The sequence below is a fragment of the Acartia tonsa genome, chromosome 6 (assembly GCF_053477335.1).
Source record: "Acartia tonsa isolate MP-2025a chromosome 6, ASM5347733v1, whole genome shotgun sequence".
Lineage (NCBI taxonomy): Eukaryota > Metazoa > Arthropoda > Copepoda > Calanoida > Acartiidae > Acartia > Acartia tonsa.
Genome location: NC_137265.1, coordinates 37,725,284 through 37,737,375, shown reverse-complemented (window position 1 = coordinate 37,737,375; position 12,092 = coordinate 37,725,284). Strand labels below are relative to the sequence as shown.

Genomic DNA, 12,092 nt, shown 5'->3' with positions numbered 1-12,092 from the left:
TATCATATAATTAATTTTTATATTTTTGTTTTAGATTCACTGTTTTCATGGTAATAAATACACATTTGTAAACTTCACATGTTGGTCATTCGGAGGGCTTGAGATTAAGATATCGAGAACGGCTAGGATTGCGTTCCGATACAATGAAAACAAGACAGAACAGATGCAGCTAAGAACATTCTGTGAAGTTTTGTGAATGTGTTGGTTGTGATACCTTACCACACATTATTATTATAGTCATAATCAGTACAGTTAACTTTAGTGACAATTATGGGTCCTAAAAAGAATAAAGGTGAACAATTGAGTAAGCGGCTGCGTCCAGCCGTTGATGCCCTAACCAGTGAGCTAAATAGAGTGATGAAGTTGGTCAGTGATACTTCAGAACTTAATGTTAGACATCTCACTAAGGAATCAATCCTTGTCCATGACAAGTTCGAGACATTTGACAGCATCATGGTCGGTTTTAGCAAGCTTGGTTTGAGAATCCAAGAGCTTGATGAGTTTAGTGACATTTATTCTGATATAGTTACTGTACAAAAAGACTATAGTGCCTTGAAAGACGCTCTTGATGCTATAGAAGAGCTTAGTGACATTCAAAGTGTTGTTGATGTTGTTGGTGATAATTTGCCTAACCATCAGGCTGAACTTTATGATCGATGTTTGAAGATTGTGAAAGTTATTAAAGGGCCATACTTTCCCTTGCCTGATGCAATTATAAACACTTTGTCTGCTTTGATGAAACGTCTGGCTGAGGTTAAGCTTGAACCTGTGAAGCCACCCACGACGACGGCGGGTGCCTCGACAGCATCGCCATTTGTGTCACCGTTTGGCACACCACAGTTCGTCGCCGGTTCTATGTTCACGCCAGGATATATGAATCGTGTCGACGAACGTCTTCTTCCATCTTTCGACGGCCTGGAAGCTTCCTATGTAAGTTTTAAAGACACTTTTAAAAAGCTTACTGTAGGACAAGACCCGTCGTATTTACAGTTATTGTTGAGCAGTGAAAAGGTCTGTAAAAATAAAGAGCTTAGACTCCAGTTAATTCAGATTCAATCGCATGAATCTCAGTGGGCCTACCTTGACGCACGTTTTAAGTCCAAAACACGTCAGATGCTCTGCCTTTTCAACCAATGGGAGAAGAAGTCTAAACCGTCGGACTCCAACCAGATTGTGACTGTGTTAGCAGAGTTTGGCGGAGCAGTTAGCCAGCTGGAGCAGCTGACTAAAGATGATGAAGATGATGAAGTTACCACTAGCCAGTGGTTGACTGTGATACTTCTTGAGATGTTATCCAAGAAGTTGCCACGTGATTTTCAAGATAAGCTCAATTTATCATTGGGCTCGATGGATGTCCCAAACGTCCCAAAGCTGTTAAAGATTATTGAAGAACAGCGTGGCGCCATTTTAATGAGGTGTTCGACTGATATGGACACCCCCTCTAAGAAGAAAGGTAACCCTGCGACAGCCGCTACCGCCGTAGGTAAACCTGGTAAATCTAAGATGAAGCAGTCATGTTTTGTTAATGGCTGTAGTGAGATGCACTTACTTTACAAGTGCCCAAAATTTCATGACCTGTCAGTGTCAGACAGGAAGAGTATTGTGGAGAGTGCTGGATGCTGTTGGATTTGTTTGCAAAAAGGGCATAAATCTGTGGATTGCCCGAAGGCAGATGTAATAGGCGGCTGCAAAGTGGACAACTGTGGTCAGGCCCATAACAACCTTTTGCATGAGAGTGTTGATATGGCCGCCGCCGTCTATGAAGTACATACTTCCCCTGAGGCGAACCTAATGTTAATGTTACAACAATTAGACGTTGTTGACATTAATCGCCAGAAGGTCCCAGTGAACGCTATGTGGGACACTGGTTTAACTACCACAATGGTAACCCAGTCACTTGTTAATAAACTTCAGTTACCTTTTACTGGACGTTCAGCAAGAATTTCTCTAGCTGACGGTGAAGTTAAACGTCTCCCGACGGTCAAGCTATGTTTAATTGATCGACACAAGAATTATCACATATTAGAACCTGTGGTAGTGCCTCTCATTGGTCCAAAAGAGGCGATCTGCTCCATAAATCCTGTGGAGGCAGCTGTTTTGTTTGATATGAAACCTGAAGATTTTACTTTGGTTGATGGGCAGGTTGATTTGCTCGTAGGGCACCTGCACCCATCGATGTTTCCCTACTCTGAACGTTCAGTAGGAGAAACCATGCTTTACTCCAGCCTGTTTGGATCTGGATATTTTGCTGTTAGTGCTAATGGTTTAGCAAAGAGTAGGTATGTTGTCTGCTCAGATGTTCAGCCGCAGCCGACTGTTGGTGCTGCTTGTGATGCTATTATTGAACCTGTTGGTTCTGCTTGTAACGCGGCTGATGAACCTTTTGGTTCTGCTAGTGCTGCAGCCGTTGACAACCTGGCTACGGCGGGTGCTGCCGTGGTTATTACTGATAATGATGTTAGTTGTGCTGCAGTTATTCCTGATGATATTGGTAACGATACTGTAGTCGTTGATAACTTTGTTACGGCGGGTGTTGAGCCGCTGAATGATTCGGTTCCAGCCGGACAAGAGCCGACGGGAGTTTCGGTTCCGGCTGGACAAGAGCCGATCAGAGTTTTGGTTCCAGCTGGACAAGAGCCGACGGGAGTTTCGGTTCCAGCTGGGCAAGAGCCGATAAGAAATTCGGTCTCGGCCGGACAAGAGCCGACGGGAGTTTCGGTTCCGGCCGGACAAAGGCCAGTAGATGATTCTAAGTTTTATGACAGCCACACTTTTATTACGTGCCCTGGTGGTGTTATGAATCAAGAATCGACTTGGTTGCTGCCAAGCTGGCCGCCCGACGCAGGGTAAGAGGCCTGCCAATGGCGGGTGGAAATATGGCGGGTGTTGCCGCCAGAAAGTCATTGAAATTTTTCAAACCACACATATCTAATTTACAACATGAACTATTATGTGAAAATGATCTTTAAAGAAAAAAATATATCACAAGTTATATATTAGGCTTGTGAAAGGAACCTCAATCGGTTCTGTAAAGAATAAGTATTCATTATTCAACTAATTTTATTGTTCATACCTAAGCACAAAAATTCTACAAAACTGTTTAGACTTTTAAAGCAGATTTTAAAAAGATTTTGTTTCTTTAAGTATGATTTTGAAAAGCAAAAGTTCGTGTATATTAAATACCAAATGATTTTGCAGATTTTAAATTGAGAAAAATAGATTTTTTTTTACAAATTATTTTTCTAGTTTTTTTTCATGGTTCACGTTTACTTAAAAAATGTTATTTCTCAGATTCTCATATGAAATAATGCATTAAAGTAAAGAACACAACATGTAATATTATTATGATAATGTTTAAAATATTCCTCATTATTATTTTAAAAGATTATCGCAAAAATCAAGATATTTGTTTAAATTTGTAAGCAAATTAAAGATTTTCTTTCATTCCGGAGGCAGAGATTCTTAACAATTCATGTACAAAAGTTTTCGTTCACTCCGGAAGCTGGGTTTCCTATTAATCCACGCGTTAAGATTTTTTTCTTCATTCCGAGAGCAGAGATTCGTAGTAATATACGTACCTAGCGATTTCGGACAATTTTAAACCTTGAGAAAATACTTTAGCAATTATTTTCCTAGGTATATATATTTTTCGTTCATGTTTAAGCATTTATAATAATGAACACGATGTATGATATTATTAAAATATTGATTATTATTTTATCTGAATGCCACAGAATTAATTTAAGATAAACTATGCATATTTTAAATTAACTCTACCTTCATTTTTATCGTATATATTAAAATACTGCTTCAATGTATTTATTTTTTGTAAAAAGAAATTAACCATTTCTTAAGATTTATAAGTAACGCAAATTTTGATACAATTTCGTTTAAACTTTCAGATCGATGCAAGATTTTTTTCATTTGAAATGCAAACTTAAGTTTTTTATACGTTTACGCAAGTTTTTTCAATGATTTAAGTCTTTTCGGGACCAGGGATTTTTTCGCGGAAAATTTCCTAGGTACCTGCACAGATATAAACATTTTTATCCTTGTTGGATTGAAATTTGATATGATAAGAAATTAACAAAATGAGAGTTTTACATCATTTAAACATTTCTTTATGATTTATTATAATCACATAAATAATTTAATATAACATGCATATTAAAATTATTACTATTTACCTTTGAACTGATGTACCTAAAGAGAAATTGCAGATTCAGCATTTTAAAGTTCTTTTCTTATATTGAGCTTTTGTTTTATTTTGGTAATTTAATTTGCATAATCAATTGCAATTTTATTTTACGCAATTTTGATTCACGAAGATTTAAAATTATGAAATTTTAATTTCCCGATGTTTGATGATTTTTTTACAGTCATATTTTATTTAGATTTAAGTATCTATTTTATTAAAACATGTTAGATTTAAAGATTTTACCTATCTTATCTAAGAATGTCTAGATGTAAGCCCGAGTATTTTTCCGCTGGAGAAAATGCTAATTTTTGAGAAGTTTTTTATGAAATTCTACTTTTCTTTTCTAGCAAAAAGATTTAGTAGAAAGAATGTCATTATTTAATCTTTCTTTCTTTTGATGAAAAAAAGTTTGAGTTGATTATTTAATTATCGATGCGATTTTTAGTATAAAAATCATTTACCTATTTTATTATATAGGTGCCTAATTGAAGTTTAGGTACTATTGATTATTAATTCATGTATTCGCAATTACATGGTCTGTAATTCTAATTTTATTGAGATTATGAGGCCATGATATAATGAGATGTGTGAGTGGTAAATGTGCAATTCATGTATATTGAATGCTTTTCCCATTCCTTATTCCTATCCTTATGTGGTAGTGGACTCGGTTTGAGTTATTGTGGTATTCGCGAGTTACCATAATTAAATTTAGGCCTTATGGCCATAACATTTTAAACTCTTGTGGTTTATGTGTTGTGAGATTGTGATTTAGTTGACACTGTCTGCACGCATATTGCAAAGATGAGGTATTGTGTTCGATTCCCAGTGAATAGACGGGTGTGTTTCGGTATGTTTTTCTTGTATTCCCTGGCAAGTTCGAACCCATTAATCCCTGATTCCTTACACCAAAATTCCTAGAGAATGAGTGTATTACGCGGCATTCCTAACTATCTCCGCGCGGCGCGTGGCTTGTAAACAGACAAAAGAAACGCGCACTTTTCCTTTGATTAGTCCCACGTGAAGAGCTACGTGATTGAAAATAATGTATTGCTTGAATATACATGCGCTCTGATGTGTGGAATATCTCAAATAAGCCTTCTGCTTAGTTTGACATCATAATGTGGTAAGAATTTATCTTTAATTCTTAATAATAAGTGTAGTATGGTATATTTTCACAAAGAAATTTAAAACATTAATTTTTCAACAAATAGACCATTTAACTGCTAACTTTTGACATACGAATATTTTCCTTAATTTTATTGATCATTTGAATCTAAAATTATCAATTTCTGATGCTATTTAATATGTTTCGTGCCAATTTAAAGTTTTTGGAAATTTTATATTTTTAATTAAATTGAAATCACGCAACCTCGATCTACAAAAATAATAAACCATTAATATCATATAATTAATTTTTATATTTTTGTTTTAGATTCACTGTTTTCATGGTAATAAATACACATTTGTAAACTTCACATGTTGGTCATTCGGAGGGCTTGAGATTAAGATATCGAGAACGGCTAGGATTGCGTTCCGATACAGCAGTCTATCTAACTTTTATTTTTTAATAAATAAACGTTTTTACAAATTTATAGAAAAACTTGATTGTAAATCATAATAATTAGTTTTTCAGTGCCATCTAGCTTTGGATATAGAACTAGAATATCAAAGCGTTCATCTAATTTTATTTTGTCTGTATTTTTCTTGTTTTGGATTTTCATCACTAAAGGGCCAAACCCTGAGGGGTAAATAACATCACTTGAAAATGTTAAAAATATTGTAAAAACGAGTATTATCCTAGAAAAAAACATAGATTGCATTACAGATTATTCACTAATTTTTATTATACAGTTTTGAAACATTTTATTTCATATTTATCCTTAGTTTTCAAGTATGAATTTGAAGTAGACAACTAGTGATCCTGGTGGCTTACAGCTGAACTATTAATTTTTTATTAGTAAACATTTAAAAGTTTTATTATGTTAATTAGATTTAAATATTATATTTAAGCTAATTTGAAAAAAAAAAAATTTTTTGATCATGAAAGGTAAATCCTCCCATCTTTAAACTAGGTGTAACAAACTTTTCTACCACACCAAAGCCGCCCCTGGCTGTTTGTTATTTAAGATCCTAAATCAAATTGTATTTTAAATATTTTCTGAATTTTTTTTTAAACCTAATAAATTATAGAATAATAATAATAATAAGAAATTTTTTTTTTTCTATATATAGAATAGGTTATGATTAATGTCGATGCAAAAAGCCGTGGGCGGTTTAGATAAATAGCAGACGAATTATTTTAGTAGGGGGTAAGTAGTATTTTACAATGAAATAGGGGTGAGTATTCATCCTCTTATCCTTTTTCCTTATGACATGATATAATTACTTATTGTTGTAAAAGCGTTATATAGTGAATATTGGTTTATAAGCTGTAATACTCACTAAAATGCCAGGTATCTTGAAGATAAGACATTGGAGGATAAATTGATGTATATCCCCACTGATGTTAAACGAAAATGATTAAAGTCCCTCAACAGATTATGACGTCATACGATAAAATAACCAATGAGAGGCCAGCATAAATTTTACCATTTTGGTCAATTACAGGATATACTGGCCTCTAATTAGCTATTCTTTCGAATGACGTCATAATCTGTTGAGAGTTTTTAATCACCTTCCTGTTAAACAAAATAACAATTTCTGTAGATTAAAATCATAGGTTAAAAAGTTTAGAATATGCACGTTTGTACCAATAACGTTTTCTTACACGTGGAGCAATTACTTTTGGGGACTTGTACTGAATTTTGATTGGTTGGTTAATTAAGTTGAGTGCCATTGTGCTTCAACCACTATATTGGTATCAAAAAATGGAGAAATTTTGTGTATAATCATTGGGAATGTACATTAATTTATTGACCATTGTCCTGTCCCTTAATATCCTGCATTTAGCAGAGTGCAAGAAGTGATTAACCTGTTGTTGAATAGTCTTGTTAGCCTGCTTAAGTTCCCTCTCCACCTCCATGAGTTCCTCTAGCCTAGTCTGCTCACCTCCACCCTCCTTTAGCCTCGCCACCTCCCTTTCCAGGTCCTCTTTCTCCTCCTGAACATATATATGTGGTGGTCAATTTTTAAAAATGATCCAAATCAATCGCACGGCAACTCAAAATGTCATATTTCTATTTGACAATCAATTTTATGGAATATTTTTCTCGTATTCATTCGAAACCGGTGGATTAGAACCGGTTCTCATCAATTCAAAAAAAAACTGTGTCTAGCATCGTATTATATCCAGTTTTCTACGAATATAGAAATGTACAATCATAAGATTAAACCCAGTTTTTTAGCCCGTTCCTTCGGCATATCGGGGCTAAAAAACCTTAATCTTAATCTTTTTAAACTCTGTATAGTTTGCAATTAGCACAAAACCTATATGATCTTATTTTGTTTTATTATCTTTTACAATTTTCACAGTTTACTACGGCAAATTTTATCACTATTTGATCTACAAAATCAACTATTTTACTACCTCAAGATCAAAAAACTTCAAATTCAGACAAAATTTTTTTGAAGTATCGCAGCTATAGTCTATTTTTACCTTAATTGTATCAATAGTTTCCAGCTGGTCTAAAGCCTCTTCAACTTCTTCATGTTTCCATTTCATCACAGCCTAAAGTAATATGGTGCTTAACTTTAGAGTGTCTAGCGAGCACAGGACACAACCACCCTCTTATTTTTAGAATTAATTAAAAATAAGGTTGATAGTTGTTTAAGGGAAAGTTTTATCCTTATTCGCGCAGGATTACAATTATGTATAGATGTATAAACCAGACAACTAACTGGCCCAAGTGGTGGAGAACCTTTTCGTCTGCTAGCAAATTACTATTTATTATTGTGTAGGAACTCGGCTGTGTTGATATTTCCGACGCTAATAGCTAATTTCAAAGACTCAATTCAAAATTCTAGTTTGCAACAAATGTTTCAAAATTCAATAGAAAATTTTGACCCAACATATTAGATAACATTGTTACAAAACTTTGGCCTAGGAGCTAACAAATTGTTTATAATCTTATATAATTTCCATTTTAATATCCGCGGAAAGCTGTCTATAATAAGATGCGATAAATAACTATTATATTATTTTCATCTGTATGATAATTTGTTTACATAATGTATAATTATAACTAATTATGAATTAAACCAAGCATGTAATATTATACAGATTAATGGAAATTATATATCTATGCAGGGAGGGAGGGGAAATTGGGCTGTTTTATTTACACAAGTCCCAAAAGTTTTATAATAATGTTTCTTATTCGTTAGCTTAACAAATTCGGGGACTTTTAATGAATTTTACTTGCTTCATTAATTAAGTTGAGTGCCCCAACGTTTCAACCACTAATTATATTCTACAGAAAGGGTAATTTTGTATATCATTATTGGAAATGTAAATAAATTTATCGGCCTTTGTATTATCCCTGTAATGTTTACTATAATCCTAGTTAGTAACTAGGCGTTTTATCTATAATAAAAAGTAGAATGATGTCTGTCTGTTTGTTTGTTTGTAACGAAGGATCTCGCTAACCGCTGAACCGATCGGTTTCTCCTTAACAAAGTAGCTTCTCATAGGTCCCGGGAAGGTTTATATATTTTGGGGGAGGGTACCACCACCCTCCCCAGAGAAATCGTCAAAAATAAAAAAACGCCACCCTGCGTACATTTTTGCAATTAGCTAAAACATGACTAGCACCATATATCGGCGTAAAAATTCATTTTTGGTAATTTAAAATAGAATGAAAAGAAACAATTTTACGTGTCCCTAGAGGCCTCTAGGGGCGTAGCCGCTAGTCCTTATATAAAAGTAACAGGTTGTCTGTCTGTGTGTGTGTCTGTAGCGAAGGATCTCGATAACAGCAAGACCGATGAGGTTTTCCTTTACAGTAAAGATTTTTCTCGTATTTATTCGAATCCGGTGGATAGGAACCGGTTCTCATAGTCATCCATACGAAAAAACTATGTCTAGCATCGTATTATATCGTTTATAATACGATGCGAGAAATAACTAAAACTGTAAAAAAAATCCACCATTATTTTTCTTACATAAAAAAACAGACAAAGTGTTAAGATATAAAAATATGCTTGTGTGGTAAAAATTGATTTTTAAAAAAGAAATGTACAAGGAAACAATTTTGAAAAAAAAATTCTGGACAACTTCTCTCAAGAAAAACCTGTTTACGACCAATAAAAGCTTCCCTGAAAGCTTAAAGAACAAAATTCCAAACCAAATGCAAAAGAAAGGACGTCCAAGGGGGCGGGAAGTTTCCCGAAACCCTTTGTTTAAACTTATCAAAATTTAAAAATAAACATTAGATTAACCCCCTACCCAACAATAAAAACTTTGAAACCCTCATTGTACCCTAAAATTAAAAGCTTGGACGTCCCTGGCTACATATTTAAAGAACTGACGGACAACGTATGATATAGAGTAGCTTCGTAACTATATAATATTGTTGCTTATGTGGTAAAATTGTGAAGAAAGTGGTGACTACTCAATACATTAACAAGTCAGCATTTTACACCCAGGGAGGGAGGGTACAATTGGCTTTTCATTACATTAGTCTCCAAGGTTTTATAATAGCATTTTCTTTTTCGTCGGCTTAACAACTTAGGGGACTTTTGTTGAATTTTTACTGCTTGGTTCATTAGGTTGAGTGTTTAAACGTTTCAACCACTAATTGTATAATCGTTAGGGATGTACATCAATTTATCGGCCATTGTCAAAATCCCTGCGGATCCCTGATTTTACACACAATTCTTTTTTTCTTATTCACATTTTTAGTCCTTCTATATTTATTGTACATTTTTATTTATTTTCATAATATAATTTTATCAAAGAAAATAATATGCATATGACAGCCACACAAATAAAAAAAACAAGGTTTTTCATCAATTGCGTGCCGTAGTGGGGTGTCAACACAACCTTTAAAAATTGGAAAGGGCTGGATCCACTTTGTTTTATCTCTCAATGCCCTCCCCCCCCCCCCCCCCCATGGTGAATTGAATCGCTGTGCATATTTTGGTGCATTATTAATATGAAACGTCTCCTTTCTTAAAGGTTTGTTTAATCTAACAGAAAACCGTTTTGCCACCATATTTTCTGGCTGTTAAATGACAAGGGCGATCAAATAGTAGCGATCTGTTTGGACAAATGCCAATGTCATTCATTTTGTATAAGAAGAATAGTTATTTATCGCATCGTATTATAGACAGCTTTCCACTGATATAGAAAATTTTTAAGTATGAAACTAGTAGCGTTAGCCCTTTTTTCATTTAATACTTGTGTAAAATTGTCTGTAATATGATGCTATACAAGACTTTTCAGTATAGCTGAGAACCGATTCTAATCCAGCGGATATTATTCGGAAGCCATACTGCAAAATGATTTAATTATTAACAATACCTGTATCAAGTTAAACGCTAGGATAAGATTTTGTTTGTCGTCTTTGCTTCCATTTTCATCGTCCAAGTTTGGAATCCAGCCGGATAAACTGTTATAGACCTGACATGGGAATAGTTAATGTTAGGACAAACGCAGGAGTGACAAACTTTGAAGTAGACAAACGTCGGAGTGGACTTATTTCAAACTATTTCATAAGGTTTCTTAAGTGCCGGGCAGCGGAGTACATTTTTGTACATTCATATCGCCTCTCCTCTAATTCACTTAAAAGCAGCATCAATTTGGTATAATTACATTATTACTTACCTGATCGACTGTGGCATCCTCCAGATCATGGGGGTTGATATTTTTGAGGGAGTCCCAATCCGGGGGGTCGTCTATACTCCCTCCCATCTTATCTAAGGAATATAATTTCACGAATGATAAATTTTCATTATTTAACCTAAAGAAAATTTAGGACGATTTTGACTTGTTCGATTAAATAACATACATATTTATCTGCAGTGAATCTGCATATTTTTATGTTACAAGACAAAATTTTAAAATATAAATTGGGTATAGTCCCTTTCGTTGCAACGCCTCTTAAGGGGCGTTACGCTGTAATTTCAAAGTATATTTCCCCTATTTCAGCTCCTGCGGGGCAATCATACAACCCAACCTAAACTAAACTAAAATAACCTACCAAAAGCTTCTGTGAAAATACGACGAAACGTCCCTTAAGAGGAGTTGTCGCGAAAGGGACTATACCCATATAATTTTTCATTTATTATCCGCGGAAACCTTTTTATAACACGAAGCGATAAATTACCATTAGCTTCTTTTTCCTAAAAAAAATAACAAAAAAATATTTCACATAAAACTGATAATTTCATTGATTTTATATGATTATTTCATGATTACTAATATTTTTATAATGATATTAATATTATAAATACGTTAGAAATATTCCTGCTTTCCCTTTATTTACTGCATTATAACAGTGGGAAAATTAAATCAACTACTGTTTACTTATTCGCCTTTCAAATTTTTTCTTTTTGGACATTTTATAGCTCACAGTGTCTGTATGTCCTAAGGGAGGGAGGGGACAGCTGTTTATTACACTAGTCCCTAAAGTTTTATAATAACATTTTCGTATTCGTTGGCTTAACAACTTTTATTAAATTTTGATTGGTTGGTTCATTAAGTTGAGTTCAACCACTAATTGTAATCTACAAAAAGGTTTAATTTTGTGTATTATTATTGAGGATGTACTTCAATTTATCGGCCATTGTCTTATCCCTTTGGATAAATAGCGTTATAATAGTTATTTCTCGCATCGTATTATAAACGGCTTTCCGCAGATATAGAATGTAAAATTATAAGATTAAAACTTTTTTTTTTTAGCCCCGAGGTGCCGAAGGCAACGGCTAAAAAATGGTTTTCATCTTATGATTGTACATT

General features: G+C 34.1%; 1 protein-coding gene across 1 annotated transcript in view; it reads right to left on the bottom strand.

Moving 5' to 3' along the window:
* LOC145323095 (centrosomal protein of 290 kDa-like) overlaps window positions 1-11,046 on the bottom strand; it is a 47,499-nt gene extending 36,453 nt beyond the window's left edge. The window contains exons 1-4 of the mRNA XM_080165477.1: window positions 10,959-11,046; window positions 10,656-10,754; window positions 7,794-7,865; window positions 7,170-7,298 (exon numbers count right to left, since the gene is read on the bottom strand). Coding sequence (XP_080021603.1) covers window positions 7,170-7,298; window positions 7,794-7,865; window positions 10,656-10,754; window positions 10,959-11,045 — 387 coding nt within the window. The 5' untranslated portion in view covers window position 11,046. The remainder of the gene's footprint in view (window positions 1-7,169; window positions 7,299-7,793; window positions 7,866-10,655; window positions 10,755-10,958) is intronic.
* Window positions 11,047-12,092: the final 1,046 nt, after the last annotated feature.